At 44.7% G+C, this 23,373-nt stretch overlaps 1 protein-coding gene and 1 pseudogene across 4 annotated transcripts; both read left to right on the top strand.

Moving 5' to 3' along the window:
• Positions 1 to 63: 63 nt before the first annotated feature.
• Positions 64 to 23,373, top strand: TEN1 (TEN1 subunit of CST complex). 4 transcript variants are annotated; one of them, XM_068978717.1, is made up of 4 exons: positions 64 to 180; positions 10,938 to 11,034; positions 14,600 to 14,757; positions 23,030 to 23,373. In XM_068978717.1, exons 2-4 carry the CDS (start codon positions 10,943 to 10,945, stop codon positions 23,149 to 23,151), a joined length of 372 nt encoding a protein of 123 aa, XP_068834818.1. In that variant the 5' UTR covers positions 64 to 180; positions 10,938 to 10,942; the 3' UTR covers positions 23,152 to 23,373. The 4 variants fall into 4 exon arrangements, with proteins under 4 accessions (XP_068834818.1, XP_068834819.1, XP_068834820.1 ...); XM_068978718.1 differs by having other exon boundaries at positions 72 to 197; XM_068978719.1 differs by having other exon boundaries at positions 101 to 200.
• LOC138084456 (ribosome biogenesis protein NSA2 homolog pseudogene) lies at positions 8,303 to 9,083 on the top strand (annotated as a pseudogene).

Raw genomic sequence — 23,373 nt, 5'->3', positions numbered from 1 at the left:
CCCCCGGCCGCCTCGGCCCGCCCCTTCTCCTTCACCGCGGCCCCGAGGCGCGTGACCGACCGCGGACAGGGCGAGAGGCGGCGGCTGTGCCGCTGTGGGCGCCGCCGGGGCGGGCGAGTCCCCTGTTCTCGGCCAGTGGCGCCTCAGAGCAGCCCCCTGACAAGCGGACCCCGGAAGAAGGTCACGGAATTGCCCAGGTGGTGGTGGTGGTGCGGGGGGGAACCGAGACGCTATCAGCAAGCCGCCCCTCCCTCGTCAGGCGGTCCCACGGGGCGGAAAGAGGCCGCCCGCGGCCGCCCGCGCGCCCACACAGCTTTGCCGGGGGGTTGGGAAGGGGCGGGACCACGCGGCTGAGGAGGACTGCGCCTGCGCCCCGGGACCCGCCCGGGCCGCCGCTTCCGGGTACGCGCGCCGAGTCCTACCGGGACGTGAGACGGGGCAGGGGTCTGCAGGGCTGCAGCGGGTGAGCCGGGCCTCCTTGAGTTGGCTCGGGGATGTCGTAGAGTTTTCCCCAAACCCTCCAAGAGTGGAGGCAAAAGGACGGGGACAAAAGGTCGCACTGAGGAGAGGCTCCAGCCATCACTTGTTAAGATAATAGCATCTCTGCTGCCAGAGGCGAAGGCTGGCGGGGAAGCCGAGTGTAAGATAGCTAGCGCTCCCCCGACCCCGCGTTTATTATGGGTGTGGGTGTGGGCTTCAGTTCAGTAGCTCAGTCGTGTCCGACTCCTTGCGACCCCATGGACCGCAGCACGCCAGCCTTCCCTGTCCATCACCAACTCCCAGAGCTTGCTCGGACTCATGTCTATCCAGTCGGTGATTCCATCCAACCATCTCATTCTCTGCCCTCCCCTTCTCCCGCCTTCAGTCTTTCCAATCTTTCCAATCAGCATCTCTTCGCATCAGGTGGCCAAAGTATTGAAGCTTCACCTTCAGTATCAGTCCTTCCAATGAATATTCAGAGTTGGTTTCCTTTAGGATTGACTGGTTTGATCTTGCAGTCCAAGGGACTCTCAAGAGTCTTCTCCAACACAACAGTTCAAAAGCATCAATCCTTCTGCTCTCAACTTTCCTTATGGTCCAACTCTCACATCCATACATGACCACTGGAAAAACCATAGCCTTGACTAGACGGACCTTTGTTGACAAAGTGATCTCTGCTATTTAATATGCTCTCTAGGTTGGTCATGGGCTTCCCTGGTGGTGCAAAGGTTAAAGCGTCTGCCTGCAATGTGGGAGACCTGGGTTCGATCCCTGGGTCAGGAAGATCCCCTGGAGAAGGAAATGGCAACCCACTCCAGTATTCTTGCCTGGAGAATCCCCTGGACGGAGGAGCTTGGTGGGCTACAGTCCACGGGTCGCAAAGAGTCGGACACGACTGAGTGACTTCACTTTCACTTTCAGGTTGGTCATAACTTTCCTTCCCAGGAGTAAGCGTCTTTTAATTTCATGGCCCCATAGTCACAGTTAGTGACTTTTTAAATAAGACATTAAAAAAATTAAAATGTAGGAAAATCTGCGATGAGTAAAATAGCAAAATTTTAAATGGTGACAAGATCTTGAGTACTGATTGTTCCTTTTGTCTCAGACTCCAATGTACTGGGGCAGAAGTCTCAGATAATCCCTGCTGTTTTTTATGCCCCCAGGCATCACACTGTTTAGTCTGGCTACTGTGTATTCCTTTTGTTTAAAAGCTGGCTCTCACAGCCACTGTGGAGAACAGTGTGGAGAGTCCTTAAAAACTGGAAATAGAATTGCCACACAAGCCAACAATCCCACTGCTGGGCATACATACGGAGGAAACAAGAATCAGAAGAGATGCTTGTACCCCAGTGTTCATCGCAGCACTGTTAACAATAGCCAGGACATGGAAGCAACCTAGATGTCCATCTGCAGACAAATGGATAAGAAAGCTGTGGTACATATACACAATGGAGTATTACTCAGCTATTAGAAAGAATGCATTGAATCAGTTCTAATGAGGTGGTGAAACTGGAGCCTATTTTAGAGTGAAGTAAGTCAGAAAGAAAAACACCAATACAGTATATTAACGCATCCCTGGTGGTGCAGAGGTTAAAGCGTCTGCCTGCAATGTGGGAGACCTGGGTTTAATCCCTAGGTCAGGAAGATCCCCTGGAGAAGGAAATGGCAACCCACTCCAGTATTCTTGCCTGGAGAATCCCCTGGATGGAGGAGTTTGGTGGGCTACAGTCCATGGGTCGCAAAGAGTCGGACACGACTGAGTGACTTCACTTTCACTTTCATGGAATTTAGAAAGATAGTAACGATGACCCTGTATGCGAGACAGCAAAAGAGACACAGATGTAAAGAACAGACTTTTGGACTCTGTGGGAGAAGGCGAGGGTAGGATGGTTTGAGAGAATAGCATTGAAACATGTCTATTATCATATGTGAACTAGATCGCCAGTCCAGGTTCGATGCATGAAACAGGGTGCTCAGGGCTGGTGCACTGGGATGACCCTGAGGGATGGGATGGGAAGGGAGGTGGAAGGGGGGTTCAGGATGGGGAACACATGTACACCCATGGCTGATTCATGTCAATGTATGGCAAAAACCACCACAATATTTTTAAGTAATCAGCCTCCAATTAAAAAAAAAAAAAAAGAGCTGGCTCTCTTGTGCAACAGAAACTAACATTTCATTATAAAGCCAATATATTCCAATAAAAATAAAAATAAAATTATTAAAAACAAAGCTGGCTTTCTAATATCACCAACATAATCTGTTGACTAAACAAATCTGAGTTGATTGCTTACTCAGTAAGTGTGACTGCTGCTTGGCAAAGCCTGGGCAGTGCCTCAGAGAGACAGTAAGGCCACAGTTTATTGAGAATTGAAAGTTTGGTTTAAGATGAGTCTCTTAGTTCAGGGTTTTGATTAAGACTTGATACAAACCACTGCACAACAGTCAAAATTAGTGGAAAGGGCAAGGCAGGGGAACTCAAAAAATCTCAGTGAACAAGCTAGTTGTTGATATTCAAACCCACTTTTTGGACTGGACAGTCGGGAATAGTAAAAGATGATAATGAAGACCCAGCACCACAAAGTTAAGTTAATGTGGGCAGTAAGATGTAGTTTGGGTTCTCAGTGAATGGTCTGATTGTAGAGGGGGGTAAATGGTTTTGGTTTTCACTCTTTTCTTCATGAATATATCCATCCATCTGATAAATATTTAATAATTTTCCAGACACTGTCAGGCACAGGGGCTATACCAGGGAGTATGCTGAGTCATGGCCCTCAAGGAACTGGTAAGCTAGTGGGAGACATCAACATTAACCAAGTAAACAGATCGTATTATTTGAAATTCTTTTATTTAGTGGACTACACTGAGGATGGAGTGACTGGGGGTGGTGAGAATGCCATTTTAGATGAGGTGGACAGGGCTAGTCTTGCCGAGGAGATAGACAGCCTGAGAGCTGAGGAGGGGAGAGACCCAGCCACGGGAAAGTCTGGGAAACCTGTTCAAGTCTGCGACAAAGCAAATGTGTAGTTCTGAGGTGAAGGTGAGCTAGAGGAGGGGTGATGGCAAAACAGGCACAGACCCCACATGGCATTATGGGCCAATGGAGACTTGTAATTTTAACAGTTATAAGAAGTGGTTAAGAGACTTCCAAAATCACTGAGGGTGGTGACTGCAGCCTTCAAATGAAAAGATGCTTGCTCCTTGGAAGAAATGCAATGAGAAACCTAGAGAGCATAATAAAAAGCAAAGACCTCGCTTTGCCAACAAGGTCCTTATAGTTAAAGCTGTGGTTTTTCCAGTCATGTACAGATGTGAGAGTTGGACCATGAAGAAGGATGAGCACCAAAGATCTGATGCTTTCACACTGTGCTGGCAAAGACTCTTGAGAGTCCCTTGGACTGCAAGGAGATCAAATCAGTCAGTCCTAAAGGAAATTAACCCTGAATATTCTTTGGAAGGACTTTTGCTGAACCTGAAGCTCCAATACTTTGGCCACCTGATGCAAAGAGCCAACTTATTGGGAAAACTCCTATGCTGGAACAGATTGAGGGCAAAGGAGAAGGAGGCAGCAGAGGATAAGATGGTTAGATAGCCGACTCAATGGACTTGAATTTGAGCAAACTTCGGGAGATCGTGGAAGACAGAGGCGCCTGGCGTGCTACAGTCCATAAGATCGCAAAGATTCAGACACAGCTTAGCCACTGAACAACAAGGAACTTCCCAGGTGGTCCAGTGACTAAGAGTCCAAGCTCCCCATGCAGGGAGTCTGGGTCAGGTCCCTGGTCAGGGAACTAGATCCGCAGGCCACAGCAAAGATCCCATGTGGCAACTAAGACCCAGAGCAGCCAAATAAATAAATAAATAAAACATAAATAGATATAAAAAGGAATGACTCCTGGGCTTGAGCATATGGAAGACAATGGGGCTCTAAGAGATAGAGAGGGTGGCTGGTAGGTGGTATTAAAGCCATAGGATTTGGTTCTGGTTGAAACATTGTCCTCTTTTGTCTATTTCCTCTCCCTCTGAAGGGAGAGGACGTAAATGGACGAAGTGAACAGGAGAACGGCAGTTCTCAAATTAAGGACACGTCTGAAAGAGATGGGAATACCAGACCACCTAACCTGCCTCTTGAGAAACCTGTATGCAAGTCAGGAAGCAACAGTTAGAACTGGACGTGGAACAACAGACTGGCTCCAAATAGGAAAAGGAGTACGTCAAGGCTGTATATTGTCACCCTGCTTATTTAACTTCTATGCAGAGTACATCATGAGAAATGCTGTACTGGAAGAAACACAAGCTGGAATCAAGATTGCCAGGAGAAATAGCAATAACCTCAGATATGCAGATGACACCACCCTTATGGCAGAAAGTAAAGAGGAGCTAAAAAGCCTTTTGATGAAAGTGAAAGAGGAGAGTGAAAAAGTTGGCTTAAAGCTCAACATTCAGAAAACGAAGATCATGGCATCTGGTCCCATCACTTCATGGGAAATAGATGGGGAAACAGTAGAAACAGTGTCAGACTTTATGTTTTTGGGTTCCAGAATCACTGCAGATGGTGACTGCAGCCATGAAATTAAAAGACGCTTGCTCCTTGGAAGAAAAGTTATGGCCAACCTAGATAGTATATTCAAAAGCAGAGACATTACTTTGCCGACTAAGGTCCGTCTAGTCAAGGCTATGGTTTTTCGAGTGGTCATGTATGGATGTGAGAGTTGGACTGTGAAGAAGGCTGAGCACCGAAGAATTGATGCGTTTGAACTGTGATGTTGGAGAAGACTCTTGAGGGTCCCTTGGACTGCAAGGAGATCCAACCAGTCCATTCTGAAGGAGATCAACCCTGGGATTTCTTTGGAAGGAATGATGCTAAAGCTGAAGCTCCAGTACTTTGGCCACCTCATGCGAAGAGTTGACTCATTGGAAAAGACTCTGATGCTGGGAGGGATTGGGGGCAGGAGGAGAAAGGGACGACCGAGGATGAGATGGCTGGATGGCATCATGGACTCGATGGACGTGAGTCTGAGTGAACTCCGGGAGATGGTGATGGACAGGGAGGCCTGGCATGCTGCGATTCATGGGGTCGCAAAGATTCGGACACGACTGAGCAACTGAACTGAACTGAATGTCGATACAATACTATTCCAAACCTTTCTGTGGACTTATAATTGTTCAATGAAGTCCTTTATCACAAGTTTTTCCTCCCAACCAAGGTCCATGGATCATGAATTATATTTAGCTGTATTAGTTTGCTAGAACTACCATAACAAAGCGCCACAGACCAAGTGGCTTAATCAACAGGGATTTGTTGTGCCAGAATTCTGGAAGCCAGAAGTGTATAGTCAGGGTGTGTCAGCAGGGTGGTTCCTTCTGAGGCTGTGAATGAGAACCTGCTCCATGCCTCTCAGCTTCTGATAGCTTGCTGGCCATTGTTGGTGTTCCTTGGCTCGTGTAGTATCTCGGCCTTCATCTTCACGACTTCCTCCCTTTGTGCATGCCCATCCCTGTTCAGACTTTTCCCTTTTTCGAAAGATACCAGTCATACTGGATGAGGCCCTCAGGAATGACCTCATTTTAACGTGGTTAGTTCTGAAGAATCTCTCTGGAAGGTCACATTCTGAGGTCCTGGGGGTTATGACTTCAACTTTACCTTTTTGGGGAGGGGAGGCAGGAATTCCATCTGTAACAGTTGTCCTGTCACTTTTGTTGTTGTGTTCAAGTTGTGTCCGACTATTTGTGACCCCGTGGACTGCAGCAGGCCAAACTCCCCTGTCCTTCACTATCTTCTGGAGTTTGCTCAAATTCATGTCCACCAGGTCGGTGATGTGATCTAACATCACTTGAGCCTCTTTTGACTAGAGCAATTTGTCTTCTGTGATTTTGACACTTGCTTTGCAGAATGTCTCTCAATTCAGATTTGTCTGATATTTCTTCATGATTAGATTCAGATTATGCATTTTCTACAGGAATATCACAGAAGCAATGTGTCCTCTGAGCGCCACATCCAGCAGGCACATGAAGGTTGTATTCTTCACTATGAGCTAGACCGCTTTCCCCTTTGTAATTAATAAGTAGTCTGTGGGAGATACTTGTTGAGACCATATAAATATCCTGTTCTTTATCTTTAAAAAAATTTTTATTTATTTGGCCGAACCAGATCATAGTTGCAGTGCGCGGGATCTTCAGTCTTTGTTGCAGTTTGCAGGCTGTTTAGTTGAGGCATGCAAACTCTTAGTTGCAGCATGTGGGACCTAGTTCCCTGACCAGGAATCGAACTGGCACCCCCAGCGTTGGGAGTGTGGAGTCTTAGCCACTGGACCACCAGGGAAGTCCCTAAATAATCTGTTCTTCAGACTTTTACCCAATAACTTTTCACATCCATTGATGATTCTTCCCTGAATTTACTTCTACTGTGGTGATTGCGGAACTTTTAAAGGTGCGGTGAAATAGTCATTTTATTTTGCCACTGTAAAATTCATTTAGTTGAGATCACACTTAAATTGGAAGTAATCCCCATGTGATAGAATCTTTTGAGGCCATAGATCAAATCATGTGACATAACTTGAGTTTTAACATTGGCGATTCATTGTGTAATATAAGACTAACAGAATTGTAACTTTAAACACATGAATGATTTCTGGGTTGGTGAACACAGGGCTGGGCTGGGCAAGTAACAGGAAAGGGCATAGAAGCACCATACCCCACCTCACCTCCTGTGTTCTATACATCTCTTTTGATTGTTCCTGAGTTATATCCTTACACTTTTGTGATATACCAGTAACCTGTTCTAATTGTGGAACGGTAAACGTGTATAATAAAGTTTTTTGTCCACAAGAAACAAGTCCTAAGCCTACAAAAGCTATGATGAACTTAGTTATCAGTGTTTCTTCTCTGATCTTCAATCCCACTGAAGAAACCTGGGCAGTTCCTTCAGAAAAGATGAAAGAAGCAGTCAGAAGCAGTCATTGGGTCCCCACCCTTCCTGTACAGTATTTTCAAACTTCCCCGTCTTTAAAAAGAAGAATGTTTTTCATACCATGGATTTTTCCCCTAGAAGTAGATATTTTACCTCGAGGAATGAAAAGGCTTGAAGTACAGGTTGTACCATTATTCAGGTTTCTAGAGAGATTATTTGAAATCCAGTTGAGTCACAAGAGAAGCCTGTTCTGATATATCTTCACAGAAATGTTCTTGAATGTGTGATAATATATGGATAATGATTTATGGAGCCAGCTGTGCTTATTAAGTCAACAGAAATATCTGAATAAACACATAGCAACTTTTGTTTGAAGAAAAAAATTGAGGTTAAAATTTACAAAAGAGGGCTTACCTGATGGTACAGTGGATAAGAATCTGCCTGCCAATGCAGGGGACGCAGGTTTGACCCCTGGTCTGGGAAGATTCTCCCTAAGGAGGAGCAGTTAAGCCCAGGAAGCACAACTGCTGAGCCTGTGTGCTGTAACTACTGAAGCCCGCATGCCTAGAGCCTGTGCTCCGCGGCAAGAGAAGTCACTGCAATGAGATGCCCATGCACCGCAACAAAGAGTAGCTCCCGCGGGCTACAGGTAGGGAACCCCTACGTGCAGCAACAAAGACCCAGTGCAACCAAAATAAGTAAATAAAATTATAACTTAAAATTCACAAAGGATTTTCCTCCCCACCCTCAAAGAGTCAGTGCGTCTGCATGGTAATTTTAAGAATAAAAATTAATGAGAAGAGACCCTTTCCTGTCGCGGGTGGTGCGGAGTCGGCTCGTGGGTCTCTCAGAGCCGAAAATCGAGAGCTTCTTCGCGCCGCAGAGACTGCACCTGGCGGCTCGGCAGTCTCCATGCCACAAAATGAATATATTGAGTTACACCGTAAGCTCTATGGATATTGTTTGGATTACCATGAGAAAAAGAGAAAGAAGGAAGGTCGAGAGGCTCATGAACGTTCAAAGAAGGCCAAAAAGATGATTGGTCTGAAAGCTAAGCTCTACCGTAAACAGCGCCATGCTGAGAAAATACAGATGAAAAAGACCATTAAGATGCATGAAAAGAGAGACACCAAACAGAAGAATGATTTAAAGACTCCACAGGGAGCAGTACCTGCATATCTACTGGACCAAGAGGGACAGTCTCGAGCTAAAGTACTTTCCAATATGATTAAACAGAAACGAAAAGAGAAAGCGGGAAAATGGGAGGTCCCTCTGCCTAAACTTTGTGCCCAGGGAGAAACAGAAGTATTACAAGTTATTCGAACAGAAAAGAGAAAGAAGAAAGCCTGGAAGAGGATGTTTACTAAAGTCTGCTTTGTTGGAGATGGCTTTACTCCAAAACCACCTAAATATGAAAGATTCATTAGGCCAATGGGATTACGTTTCAAGAAGGCTCATGTAACACATCCTGAACTGAAAGCCACCTTTTGCTTGCCAATACTTGGTGTAAAGAAGAATCCCTCATCCCCACTATATACAACTTTGGATGTTATTACCAAAGTTATTCATTGAGGTGAATGTGAGCAAGTTGGGCCTTGTAACACAAGGAGGCAAAGTCATCTGGGGAAAATATGCCCAGGTTACCAATAATCCTGAAAATGATGGATGCATAAATGCAGTTTTACTGGTTTGACAGCAGTTACATACAAATAACTCCTTATAATTACTGAAGACTACACACCAGTTGGGAAACCATTACTCTGAAATTTCTGAATACTACCAATCAACCTTATATGTTGTCTTCAGTCAAAGAAAACTATTTTTTCTACTGTTTTAAAAATGAAAAAAGCCAACATTAAAATGATCTAGTTTTTTTAAAAAAATTAATGACCTAGTTAATTATAGTTTAACTTCTACATGGTACTTGAGAGTAGAAGAATTAGTTTAAAAAAGATTCTCAAGTTTCAGCATTTTGCTAGATTGGATGGGATTGTCCCCATTATCAACAATAGCAACCACTATATTTTTTCCTTCTCTTGACTGTTTTGGGGGTTTGGTTCTGTTTTTTGTTTCTCTCTCAGGCCAGAGATGATTAGGGGACTATCTCTGGTAACCAGATAGCTCTCTCAAAGGTCGCAGCTATGAAGGATGTCTGTGTTTGGAGGAACCCCTGAGTAAGTTGCTTCTCCACTACACTGGCCAAACTCATTCTTGGCACACAATACTGACATGACCGTGGAACATGGGTCAACAGCCATCCCCTATGACCTCCTTGCAAACACTTGTGCAAGATTCTAGGTTACATTAAATTTTGGGAATAGAGCTGTGTCATCTGATTTTCAGAAGGATCTTGAAATTATTTAATGACTGTTTTCTTGGTTCAGATTTCCACTTGCTTGTCCAATCCAGAAACAGTTGAAGACCAACACTTACAGGATGTCTGTGAAAGTGAAAGTGAAGTCGCTCAGTCCTGTCCGACTCTTTGCGACCCCATGGATTGTAGCCTCCCAGGCTCCTCCATCCATGGGATTTTCCAGGCAAGAATACTAGAGTGGGTTGCCATTTCCTTCTCCAGGAGATCTTCCTGACCCAGGAATTGAACCCGGGTCTCCTGCACTGTAGGCAGACGCTTTACCATCTGAGCCACCAGGGAAGTCCTTTAGTCAGGATGCCTTTGGTTAGTCTTGAATCCCCGCTTATCTAACATTTTGAAAAAAATGAAAATCATTCAAAAATAAAAAGCTTATTTTAAACATGTGAAGACACCCTTTATGTACAACTATGAAAGTGTCAAAATATATTAAGTGGAAAAAAATCAAGAACAGCATGTATACTATAGTATAGATGGGAAATAAAGATATACTCATCTTTGTCTTTATTTGAATAATGAAAAGATAAAAATTTTATGAAAACAGGTTCACCTCGGCAGAGATTGGCAAACACCAGCATGGGCCAAGCCAACCCATTGCATGTTTTTGTAAATAAAGTTGGAAGGAAATAAAGTACACTTATTCATTATGTATTGGCTATGAGCGTTTTCATACTAGGATGGCAGAGGTCAATAGTGACAGAAGTCATATTACTATCTGCCTTTTATTGACCCTTTTAGGGGCTTGAGGAGGGAAACGGTTGCATAGGAATTAGAGTGGGAATAATACACTCTCTGAATTCCCAGGTGGCTCAGTGGTAGAGAATCCTCCTGCCAATGCAGGAGACACAGTTTCTATCTATCCCTGGGTCGAGAAGATCCCTTGGAGAAGGAAGTGGCAACTTGCTCCAGTATGCTTACCTGGGAAATCTCATGGACAGAGGAGCCTGGCTGGCTACAGTCTGTGGGGTGACAAAAGAGTCAGACTCAACTTGGCGACTAAACAACGACAAACGCACTTTCCACACAGATCTATCAAAAAATCTTTTTAAATTTAAAACACCTTCCCCTGGAACTAGCTTTTCAGATGTTGCTGGTCTCACGTCTGTTAATCTCCATCTCGTGGTTGGCTTAGTGTGTCATTATCTTCAAAAGTCCATGTCAACTATTTGGTTACAGGAGCAATGATGCTGCCCAAACCTGGGATCTATTTCTTCCCCTGGGAGGTCAGTGCTGGCCAGGTTCCTGATGGGGACACACTGAGGACATTTGGCAGGTGAGAATGTTTTTCTTCATGTGGTGTGGGGGGGGAGTGTTTAAAAAAAAAAATTGAGTCTTTTAATATATTTTTAAAATTATTTTTAAATTATATGTTTTAAATTATTTTAAAATGATTTATTTTATATTTTAAATTTATTATATTTTCAAAATTATTTGAAAAAGCAAAATTCTTATAATTTTATCTAATTATTTTAAAAATACTAAAAAAATCAATGTATATTCATTGTAAGAAATGTTGATAAATCTGTAAACGTGTAAAGAAAGCCAGCAAAAATCACCGACCATTAACCTTTTGTTGATTATATGCTTTTTCATGTGTGTATGTATATGTATACGTGGGTGTGTATACACACAATATGTGTATAAACATATATACTGTGTTAGTCACATATTTCAGTGCAGTGTTAGTGACTCACTCGTGTCTGACTCTTAGCAACCCCATGGACTGTAGCCCACCAGGCTCCTATGTCCATGGAATTCTCTAGGCAAGAATACTAGTCTAGGGAGCTATTCCCTTCTCCAAGGCATCTTCCCAACCCACCAATCAAACCCTGGTCTCCTGTATTGCAGGCGGATTCTTTACCTTCTGAGCCACCAGGGAAGCCCTAGTCACATATTGCTGGGTAACAAATTGCCCCCAAATTTAGTGGCTTCAAATGACCACAAAAGTTTATTTTTTTTCATATGTACCACGGGTCAGGAATTAGGAAATGGCTTTGCTGGGTGGTTCTGGCTCAGACTGGCTTTGAAGATTGTAATTGAGATGTTGGCCAGGGCTGCCAGCATCTGAAGGTTGGTGTGTGGCTAGAGGATCTGATTCTACAGGGACTTACTCACATGTTGGGCAGTTTTGTGCTGCCTCTCGTCACACAGGGTCACTTTCTCAAAAATATGGATTTCAGTATATGGCTGCTTGAAGGTCTTCATAATCTGGCAGCTGACTTTCTCCAGAAGGAGTGACTCAACAGAGCCAGCCAAGATAAAGCCACAGTGTCAATGACCTCATCTCAGAAATCACTCTAAGTCATCTCTGCAGTGTTTTCTTGGTTACACAAGTCAGCACGAGTTAGGGTGATAGGAGGCTGCACAGGGATGTGCATGCCAGGAGATAAGAATCACTGGAGGGATTTCCCTGGTGGTACAGAGGCTAAGAATCCACTTTTCAATGCAGGGACACAGGTTTGATCCCTGGGAGGGGAACTAAAATCTCACATGTTGCAGGGCAACTAAGCCTGAGAACCACAAGGAAGAGCCCACGTGCCAAAACAAAGACCCAGTGCAACCAAAAAAAAAAAAAATAGAATCATTGGGGCCTGTCTTGGAGACATATCAGTTCAGTTCAGTTCAGTCGCTCAGTCGTGTCTGACTCCTTGCAACCAACCCCATGGACTGCAGCACGCCAGGCCTCCCTGTCCATCACCAACTCCCAGAGTTTACTCAGACTCAATGTCCATTGAGTCGTTGATGCCATCCAACCATCTCATCCTCCGTCATCCCCTTCTCCTCCCACCTTCAATCGTTCCCAGCATCAGGGTCTATTCCAGTGAGTCAGTTCTTCCCATCAGGTGGCCAAAGTATTGGAGTTTCAGCTTCAACATCAGTCCTTCCAATGCATATTCAGGACTGATTTCCTTTAGGATGGACTGGTTGGATCTCCTTGCAGTCAAGGGGCTGTCAAGAGTCTTTTCCAACAGCACAGAATCAGAGCAGGTGTGTGGAAATGGGAGTCTACCCTCCCCCATGCCTCCACCTCCAAGAGCTTGACTGCATGAAGTACTTTGGGGACTGGGTGGCCCCAAAGAAGAGTGATGGTTAGGAGCATGGATATCAAACTTATTAATGGGACTTTTCTGGTGGGTCCAGTGGTTATTCTTATGGAGGTTAAAAAAAACCTTGATCCCTACCCCGCAGCACACACACACATGAATTATTCTATCAGTGTACAAGATATTATCATCAGTGTACAAGATATTATCATCAGTGTACAAGATAAAACTATAAAATTGTTTAGAAGAAAATAGAAGATCTTCACATACACCTTGAGACAGGCAAAGATTTCTTGGATTCAGAAAACGAAAGGCATAAAAGAGAAATAATGAATAAATTTGGACTTCAACAAAATTAAAAGCTTCTCATCAAAAGATACCATCAAGAAGATTAAAAGGCAAGCCACAAACTGGGAGATGTTTGGGAGTGATGTGTGTATGTATATTGTATATATTCAACAAATGATTTGTATTTAGAATATATGAAGAACTCATACAATCCAATAATAAGAACATAACTTAATTTTTATTTATATATTTTTTATTTTGTTGGCCACACCATGTGGCTTGTGGGATCTTTTTTCCCTGACAAGGGATTGAACCCAGGCCCTCAGCGGTGTAAGTGCAAAGTCCTGACAGATGGACCACCAAGTCCTAATAAAGAACTTAATTTTTAAATAGGTAAAAGATTTCAACAAACACTGTCAGAGAAGATATCCAGATCACAGATAAACACATGAAAATTTGTTCAACATCATGCATCATTAAGGAAATGCAAATTAAAACCACAATGATATGGTATCTCATGCTCACTAGAGTGGCTAAAAGATGGACCATATCAAGTGCTGACAAGGATTTGGAGTAACTAGAACCCTCATACATTGCTGGGGGGAATGTAAAGTGACACCACCACTTTGAAAAATAATTTGGCAGTTTCCTTTAAACAGACAGATTGACCATGTGACCCAGAAATCCCACTTGGGTATTTCCCCACGAGAAATGAAAACATGTTCAGCACAAGTTCATAAGCAAACTAAATCAGCTGGTCAATGGATAATAATAATGTATTAGTCCATTCAACAGAGTGCTAACAAGCAATACAAAAAGGAGCAAGCTACTGATTTATGAAACACATAAATGGGTCTCAGAACCATTATGCTGAATCAAAGAAGCTAGACACAGAAGGATACATGCTTATAGGGTTCCATTCACAGGAGATGCTTAAGCAGGAAAACTCATCTATGGAGACCAAGAGCAGATCAGTGATTGCCTGATGTGGGAGATGGGAAGACTGAGTTCAAAGGGGCACAAGGGGATTTTGGGGGGTGATGGAAATGTGCCAAAGCTTGACTGGGGTTCCCACTTGCACAGTGGATACTTTTATCAACAGTCAATGAACAAGTCCCTTTTTTTTAATATAATTTTTACGTATTTGGCTGCATTGAGTCTTAGCTGCGGCTCTCAGGATCTTTAGTCATAGCATGCAAACTCTTGGTTGAGGCATGTAGGATCTAATTCCCTGACCAGGGATCGAACCTGGGCCCCTGCATTGGGAACTCAGAGTCTTAGCCACCAGACCACCAGGGAAGTCTCAAACAGATGTCTTTTAATGCATGTAATTTATACTTCAATTATATAGACCAAAACAATGTTTTCTGTTGCTACCACTTTAATTTCTCTGATCCGAGCGGGGCTGAACATTTTCCCATGGACATCCTGGCCTCCCAAAACCTTTTGAACCTTGGGGTGATTCTGTCAATGGATGGGAATGATCCCATGTACCCTGACCTCCAGGTTGTGCAGCTACGACATGACCCGGTCCCAAGTAACCCTGATGGCTCAACTCAGATCTGACCAGCACCCAATCCTCGTCTGTACCAAGTTGGTGGAGCCATTCCAAGCCCAGCTGGGCTCCCTCTACACTGTCCTTGGGGAACTGGAACACCAGAAGGGTAAGCCTTGACCTCACACAGTCTTTTGGGTGCTTGGGCCTGGCTTCTAACCCCGCGTGGGTCTGTCATTGAAGTTAACATTCCTTCCAGATTGGTAGGGACTCAAGGGAAAGAGATGTGATCGCCTTCTCAGTGGACCTGCCATAGGGAAGTGAAAAAGTGGGGAGAGAAATCCTTCATTTCTGAAGGTCTAGAATGCGCCAGGCTTGTGGTTTGCTTAAAAGCTTTTTAATCTACTGACGAGCCCTTTATCTGAGTTATCTTATGGCTATTTCTTAGATGAGAAAACCAAGACCCAGAGAGGTTGGAGTAAGAGGCCAAGAAGTAAGAGGGGCTAGAGTAAGAGGCCAGGAAGTCAGGGTGAGAGAAACAGAAAAGACGCAACCTGGGAGAATCTCTGTGGCATCGGGAGTAGCAGGTTGCAAAACTTTAAAACCTGGATACACGGATTCTTCGCCTCCCTCTCTGGCCGTCCGTGTGCCATTTTTGCCCTATGGTTTGTATAACATCTTGTATCTGGTTATTCTAGTTTAACATTATTTCATAAACATTCTTCTGTGTCTTGAAATTTTTTCTAAAGTATTTAATGGCTATATAATATTTTATAGATTCAGTTCAGTCGCTCAGTCGTGTCCAACCCTTTGCAACCCCATGAATCACAGCATGCCAGGCCTCCCTGTCCATCACCAACTCTCGGAGTTTACTCCTCAAACTCACGTCCATCGAGTCGGTGATGCCATCCAGCCATCTCATTCTCTGTCATCCCCTTCTCTTCCTACCCCCAATCCCTTCCAGCATCAGATTAGATGTATATACTAATTCACACAGGGCTTCCCAGGTGGCTTAGCGGTAATGAATCTGCCAGCCAACGCAGGAGGCACAGGAGACTTGGGTTCAACCCCTGGATCAGGAAGATCCCCTGCAGGAGGAAAGGGCACCCTGTTCCAGTATTCTTGCCATGGAAATCCCATGGACAGAGGAGCCTGGTGGGCCATAGTCCATGGGGTTGCAAAGAGTCAGACACAACTGAGCACGCACACACACATGCACGCACGCACGCACTAATTCACACAAGCATTAGACATTTGCGTTGCTTCCATTTCTTGCTCTTATAAGCACACTGTACATTAATTCATTAAAAAACTATGGTATATTCAGTTGGAGAATATTATACAACCATCAAAAATGATGGTATAAATTTATATCTATTGACATGAAAAAATGTTCATAGTATTTTTACTAAAGAAAAAGCAGTTTATAAAACAATATGTATCATTTGATCTCACTTTTGTTAAATGGACATTTTTATACATACGAAAGTTTGAAATATTATTTACCAAAATGTTGACAGTAATTATGTCTGGGTGGTAGAACTGTAGGATTCCCTATACTTTTATTAGCATTTTACAATGAAAATATATTGCTTTATAGCCTGGGGTGGGGAGCGGAATCCAGTTTTAAAAAATCTATCTCGATGTATATTAAAAACACTACAGTTAATAGCCTCGTGTTCTAATCTTTGTTCATTTTCTGATTATTTCTTCAGGGTAGTTTCCTAAAAGAGGAATTGCTCCAGTGAAGGATATGTCTCTTGATTTACACTACCAACTTACTTTCTAAAAGTTTCAGTGGTTTTTAACTCTGGATGAAATGCACTAGAAGAAGGCAATTAAATGGAGCTTACTTTAATTATGTTTGGCTTAATAAAAGTTAATCTTTATTCAGGCTTAAGCCTTTGAGCTGAGTCCTTGCCCTCTTAATTGATTTGAAAGAAGTATCAGGAGAAGGGGTGGAATTGAGGACAAAGGACCTGGAATAAATGATTTCCACTTTGACCTCAGCGCACATCACCCAGGGCTCCCTCCTGTACTCCTGGCCCTGGCAGGGAGTCTTGGGGGCTCTTAGGAGTTGGAACTCAAAGGTCTGATCGAAGATACAGAGATAGAGGTTGAAACAAAGGTGGGACCAGGGCCTGGAGTGGACATTTAGAATTATTTGTGGAAAGAAAAATGGAAAAAACTGGAAAGTCCAAATTCAACCCCAATAACTTTTAAAAATTTAACGTTTTCAAATCAAACATACACAAAAGTAGAATGAGCCTCCACATACCTGTCACCCAGATTCAGCTGCTGCTGCTGCTACTAAGTCGCTTCAGTTGTGTCCGACTCTGTGCGACCCCATAGACAGCAGCCCACCAGGCTCCCCCGTCCCTGGGATTCTCCAGGCAAGAACACTGGAGTGGGTTGCCATTTCCTTCTCCAATGCATGAAAGTGAGAAGTGAAAGTGAAGTCGCTCAGTCGTGTCAGACTCTTAGCAACCGCATGGACTGCAGCCTACCAGGCTCCTCCGTCCATGGGATTTTCCAGGCAAGAGTACTGGAGTGGGGTGCCATTGCCTTCTCCGCCAGATTCAGCAGAGATCCGCATTCCTCTGGTCTATGTCTTCATCACCCATGTCCACTTACTGATTTTTTTTTTCTCCCTGCATTGTGATGCACGTAGGATCTTAGCTCCCCAACCAGAGATTAAGCCCTCACCCCCTGTATTGGGAGCGTGACCGCTGGACCACCAGGGAAATCTCTTACCTACTTATGTTGCTGGTATATTTTAGAGCAAATCTGACATTGTTTCATTTATCCATAAATACTTGAGTGTGTATCTCTAACAAAATCATGAACACGCCCAACAAAATTAATAGCTAGTCCTTAATATACTCTAGGACATAGCTTGTCCCTGTTCATTCCCGTCCTTGGCCCCAGAATGGCTTTTTAGAAAAAGTTAAGTTGAAAAGCAGGAGCTGAACAAAATCCACGCATTGCCTCTGGGTTACATATCCCAAGTCTTTTATAACAGTTCTGTCTTACTTTTTAATTTTTCTAAATGCCATTTATGGAGACCGTGGGTCTGGAATTAGTCGTTGGCTTCCTCCTCCTTGCATTAAACCTGCTCCTTCCTTTGATTTTATCCTGCCTTTTTCTGAATGAATTTTATTTCAGGGAAAGTTCTTTAGTGAAGAATCATAGTGAATAAGCGCAGGAGAAACCATTAAATTCTAGCCCTGAGGAAAGAATAAACCCAGGTGACAGTTGTTATCACTGGAGGCTCAAATCTTTAAGTGGAAGTTTGTGGGGAATGAAGCACAGAAGTCAGGCCTGCCCTGTTGATTCAACATTACAAATAGCTGACCCATCAATTGTGGGCCTCTGGTATAACGCACCAGGAGAACAAAGACAGTGCCGCCCTGATGTATTCTTTTTTTTTTTTTTTTTTTTTTCTGCTTTCTAAAAATTTTTTTGTCCATGCCATGTGGCATGTGAGACCTTAGTTCCCCAACCAGGGATTAAACCCCAACCCCCTGCATTGAAAGTGAGGAATCTTAACCACTGGATTGCCAGGGAACTCCCTTGCTGGGCTGTATGCTTGACAAAAACAAACAAACCCAGGAAGCTAAATAGTCAAGCCAGCAGCTTGACTAATAATCAATATTATTATTATAATCAATAATCCAGCAGCATTTTTCCTAGGCTCCAACTAGTTTCCCATTTCTCATTATTTTTCATCACAATCTGTATTTTTTTTTCTTTCCTAAAAAATTTTTCCCTCTGTTTCTAATTTCTGAGACATACAGACTCATCATTCGAGACTGACAGAGGAAAGAAAGACAACGGTGAGGACAGAGGGCAGAGTGTGGGCTGAGTTTTGCAGTGGCCGCTGACCTCCGGCCTGGGCTGGCATGTCTGGCGCCCGGCCAGGTCCAAAGTTCCCTGGAGACACAAAGGTCAATCAGACACAGGCCCTGCCCCATGGCAAGGTCTGCAGTTCTGAGAAGAGATAAGAGGCTGCCTCAGGTCATCTTTCTGAAATGTTTGCAGGCAAAAGAGAGAAAATGCCAGTATCTGCCCCTCCAGCAGGCCTGGACATCCTGCAGGGCTCAGGGCTTCTGGCCCAGTGATTAAGGGGTGAGGACACAGCCTCACCTCTGCTCTGTTGCTCCGGGCTCTCATCATAAGTCCCACCTCTTCTGGTTTCCGTTCACCTGACTGCTGCTTCCTGCCCCTCGTCAGCCTTCCTTGTGTCCTCTCAAACCTTCATAATGTTATAATCCAAATGACGTTTCCTTGCTCAGTTACCCAGTTCTGACATTCTGAGTTCTTCCGCAATAAAGAATTACCAAATTAAAGAGAGGAATGCTTTCCATGTTTGTACTTTGCTGAAAATTCTTTTTCCCAGGGTCTATAAAGCATTCGTTTGTTTTTATATTTTACTATTTTTGTTTTGTTTTTATTAATTACTACTTTTTATATTGTCACTATTTTATTTCCAGCCCCTTTCCTATGCTCTCGCCTTCTCTGGGATTTGCTTGAAACCTAGCTTTTGTCCCAGTCAGCAATTCCCCTCCTGCCCTCCCACGTGGAGCCTCCCAGGTCGCCCATGTCCCAGCAACCAGAGACGGGGCCGGAATCTAGCCAGCTCTTCAAGTTTGTCGCCCACACCTCCCCCCTCCACCTCTGCAGTGACCAGTTCTGCCTCCAAGCACCTCTACCCCATGCTTCCTCCACACCCAAAACCACCCACCTCTGCCATCCGAAACTGGGTTCCACCCTCGGTATCTTTCTGCCCTCTGCCTCATCACCACTGGGACCTGAAGACTTTGGACTCCATTTTCTCCGACCTCCTCTCCCTTCCAGCTGGACCTTGCTATCATTTCAATCGCTTTCCTAGCAAAAGTGCCAACCCTTCACCTTCCATTGGTCCTTCCTGATTAACCCTAGTCTCCACCCTCTCAGTTCAGTTCAGTTCAATTGCTCAGTCATGTCCGACTCTTTGCCACCCCATGGACCACAGCATGCCAGGACTCCTTGTCCATCACCAGTGCCTCAGGTCCATTGAGTCGGTGATGCCATCCAACCATCTCATCCTCTGTTGTCCCCTTCTCCTCCCACCTTCAATCTTTCCCAGCATCAGGGTCTTTTCCAATGAGTCAGTTCTTCACATCAGGTTGCCAAAGTTTGGAGTTTCAGCTTCAGCATCAGTCCTTCCAATGAATATTCAGGACTGATTTTCTTTAGGATGGACTGGTTGGATCTCCTTGCAGTCCAGGGGACTCTCAAGAGTCTTCTCCAACACCACAGTTCAAAACCATCAATTCTTCGGCGCTCAGCTTTCTTTATAGTCCAACTCTCACATCCATACATGACTACTGGAAAAACGATAGCTTTGACTAGACAGACCTTTGTTGGCAAAGTAATGTCTCTCCTTTTTAATATGCTGTGTAGGTTGGTCATAACTATTCTTCCAAGGAGCAAGAGTCTTAATTTCATGGCTGCAGTCACCATCTGCAGTGATTTTGGAGCCCCCCAAAATAAAGTCTGTCACTGTTTCCACTGTTTCCCCATCTATTTGCCATGAAGTGATGGGACCAGATGCCATGATCTTAGTTTTCTGAATGTTGAGTTTTAAGCCAATTTTTTCACTCTCCTCTTTGACTTTCATCAAGAGGCTCTTTAGTTATTGTTTGCTTTCTGCCATAAGGGTGGTGTCATCTGCATATCTGAGATTATTGATATTGATATCCCAGCAATCTTGATTCCAACTTGTGCTTCATCCACCCCAGCATTCCTCATGATGTACTCTGCATACAAGTTAAATAAGCAGGGTGACAATATACAGCCTTGACGTACTCCTTTTCCTATTTGAAACTCCTTTTCCTATCTGTTGTTCCATGTCCAGTTCTAACTGTTGCTTCCTGACCTGCACACAGATTTCTCAGGAGGCAGGTCAGGTGGTCTGGTATTCCCATCTCTCTCAGAATTTTCCACATTTTGTCGTGATCCACACAGTCAAAGGCTTTGGCATAGTCAATAAAACAGAAGTAGATGTTTTTCTGGAGCTCTCTTGCTTTTTCGATGATCCAGCGAATGTTGGCAATTTGATTGCCACTGTCTAAGGTCCCACCTAACTGTTGATGTAGAAAGTTCACAAAGCTCCAGGGGTTCCCCTGGTTTCAAGGTCTGTTATCTCCTCTGGGCCCTTATCTCTCCCGGAACCTGCCTAGAATTCCTTCCACGTGTCCTGATCAGTCCCCTTCCCGCCCCCGCCGCAACCCCCAGTTGGCCACAGCTACTTTAGGCATTCATCTGTGACGTAGGAACCCCTACATCATCACCTCCCCTGTCCTTTCCAGTACCTCTCCTCACCTCCTACATCCCACCTTAAACTGAGGCCACAGCAGCAGTCTTCCCTATAATTATATACATTAGTGCCCTCGAGGTTGAGATGGTTAGATGGCATCACCAACATAAGCAAATTTTGGAAGACAGTGGAGGACAGAGGAGCCTGGTGTGCTGCAGTCCACGGGGTCGCCAAGAACCTTGGTGCCTGAAGGACAACAACCACCACACCCATCAGTAGCTGCTTACCTCCAGTCTGGGAGAGAGGAGGCTCCTTCCTGCCTGGGGCACAGCACCCCTGTGCTGTGATGAACACCTGCCCTCCTGCTGGGGCTTTGCTTGCTCAGCTGAACCCTTAACCTGTTACCACTGGTTCTTCCCTCCAGCATATAAAGCACTTAAGTCTCTTCTGTATTAAAATAATAGCGACAACAATAAGCGGTCAAGTTTGGCTCTATATCTACCTAGCTATGACCCTCCTGCCTCCACAGTCAAACTTCCTAAAAGAAGGTCTGTTTTTTCCATATCCTCCCTTCCTTATCTCAGACTCACACCTCAACCTACTGGCTTCTGGTTGCTCTTTTATCAGCCCCTTTTCCTTTGCTGCAGATTCTTTTTATCTTTACAAGAAGAGATTACCCTAAATGACCCTTTCTTTGGGTTCATCAACTCCTTTCTCTCACCCCTGCTCTTCAGATGCTCTCCTTCTATTCCATTTCATAGACCTTTCAAAGATGAGTGGCCCCATGCCTACCTGATCTAGGCTTAGCAGCCTCTGCAATCCAAGTGCTGGGGCAACAGAAGCTGGTGACACACAGACAACCTCTTGTTTCAAATGAGTTCATCTTTAACACAGTTCAAATATGTTAAAGTTTGAAATTTAGACAGTCGAAGCCTCTGAATTCTGCCCCTGGGCTATGTTAAATCAATAAAATGGCCTAGACTAGAAGGAAGGTTAGGTGTAGACTCTAACCACAGAATGCTTCTATCTCGAAACGGCATCAAAGAAGACAGGATAATGTTCTAGAACATTTACTGTATTCATTGACGTGCTCAGAGAGCAAAGAGAACGTAGTGGAAACAAAAACAAACTGTTAGGAAGACAAACTCCAGATGTCCTTCCTGCTTGGTGTCACCTGGACATTGACAAAGCTTTCCATTGGGAAACCACAGCGTCTGCTAGAAGCACCTGCAGCTGCTTGTCCAGGGTGGGGTGATCTGCCCCTATAAGGCTGGACTCTCCCCTTAGATTGATTAAATATGGGGTTCTCAGGACTTCCCTAGAAGTCCAGTGGTTAAGACTCCATGCTCCCAGTGCGTGGGGGAGCAGATTTGATCCCTGATCAGGGAACTAAGATCCAACCTGCTGTGCAACATGCCTGGGGGTGGGGAGGGGAACAACAACTTAAGGAGCTTTATTAATATCATTAAAAGTCTTCTGTGTTTGTTGGGAACTGTATTCATTAAAAAAAAAAAAAATACGGAGTTACTTCTATGGTGGTCCAGTGGCTAAGACTTCACGCTCCCAAAGCAGAGAGCCTGGGTTCGATCCCTAGTTAGGGAACTAGATCCCACATGCTGCAGCTAGGAGTTTACACGCTGCAAAGAAGATAGAAGACCCCATGTGCCGAAACTAAGACCCGGTGCAGCCAAATAAATAGATGAATTTGTTTTCCAGTGTGGGGTTCTCTTTGCCTCGATTCCCGTGATGCCAAGGGGCCCTCTAGTACAAATGGAGAACTAGGATGTGATAGACACCCTTCCTCAATCTGGGCCTTCGAGCCCTGCAAAGAAGCTGGAGGGAGTTAGCGTGACAAAAGAGGCGGGCAGCGGCCACATCTTTCTGGGCCCTCTCCCAGGAGAAGTGGACTTTTCAGGCCACCCTCCTAAGTTCCATGTCTGTAGTTTGTGGCGGGCCCAACAGTTCTGAGGCCCAAGCAGACAAATTGCCAGCATCCATCCTTCTCACCTGTGCCCTGTCAGACTCTCTGTCAAAACTCAGGACTGAGGATAAATTGAGGAGAAACAGAATGCCTCCTTAGAAACAGAATGCAAGGGTGTGTTGCTAACCCTGCCTGAGTCTTGGTGTCTGTGTGTTTCAGATGGAAGCTGCGTGGTGAAGGCCCGGGTGCTGACGTGTGTGGAAGGAATGAACCTCCCCTTGTTAGAACAAGCCATCCGGGAGCAGAGGCTGTACCAGCAAGAGAGGGACAGCGGCCAGTAGAGAGCAAACCAGGAGCTCCTGGGAACGCCACCTTCCCGCCCGGCCAGATGCTGGAGCTGCTGCAGAGAAGATGCAGGAGCATCCCCCGAGTGACAGCCTTTGTCTGGAGAGACGAGGGGAGGGCAGCCTAGAGCTCTGAGGCCGGGCCCCGGGGCGCTGGGGCGCTGGGCCTCGTGTGGGTCCTGGAGAGTTCCAGAATGTCCCTGTGAATAAAGCCTGGTG

This window comes from Capricornis sumatraensis, chromosome 8 (genome assembly GCF_032405125.1).
Source record: "Capricornis sumatraensis isolate serow.1 chromosome 8, serow.2, whole genome shotgun sequence".
Classification (NCBI taxonomy): domain Eukaryota; kingdom Metazoa; phylum Chordata; class Mammalia; order Artiodactyla; family Bovidae; genus Capricornis; species Capricornis sumatraensis.
Note: the sequence above shows the minus strand (reverse complement) of the source record. Positions and strands in the feature narration are given on the sequence as shown.

Coding starts and splice junctions, on each gene's coding strand:
- TEN1 (XM_068978717.1), top strand. CDS start 10,943: ATGATGCTGCCCAAACCTGGGATCTATTTCTTCCCCTGGGAGGTCAGT. Junction 11,035..14,599: donor ACACTGAGGACATTTGGCAG/GTGAGAATGTTT, acceptor CCTGACCTCCAG/GTTGTGCAGCTACGACATGA. Junction 14,758..23,029: donor GGAACTGGAACACCAGAAGG/GTAAGCCTTGAC, acceptor TGTGTGTTTCAG/ATGGAAGCTGCGTGGTGAAG.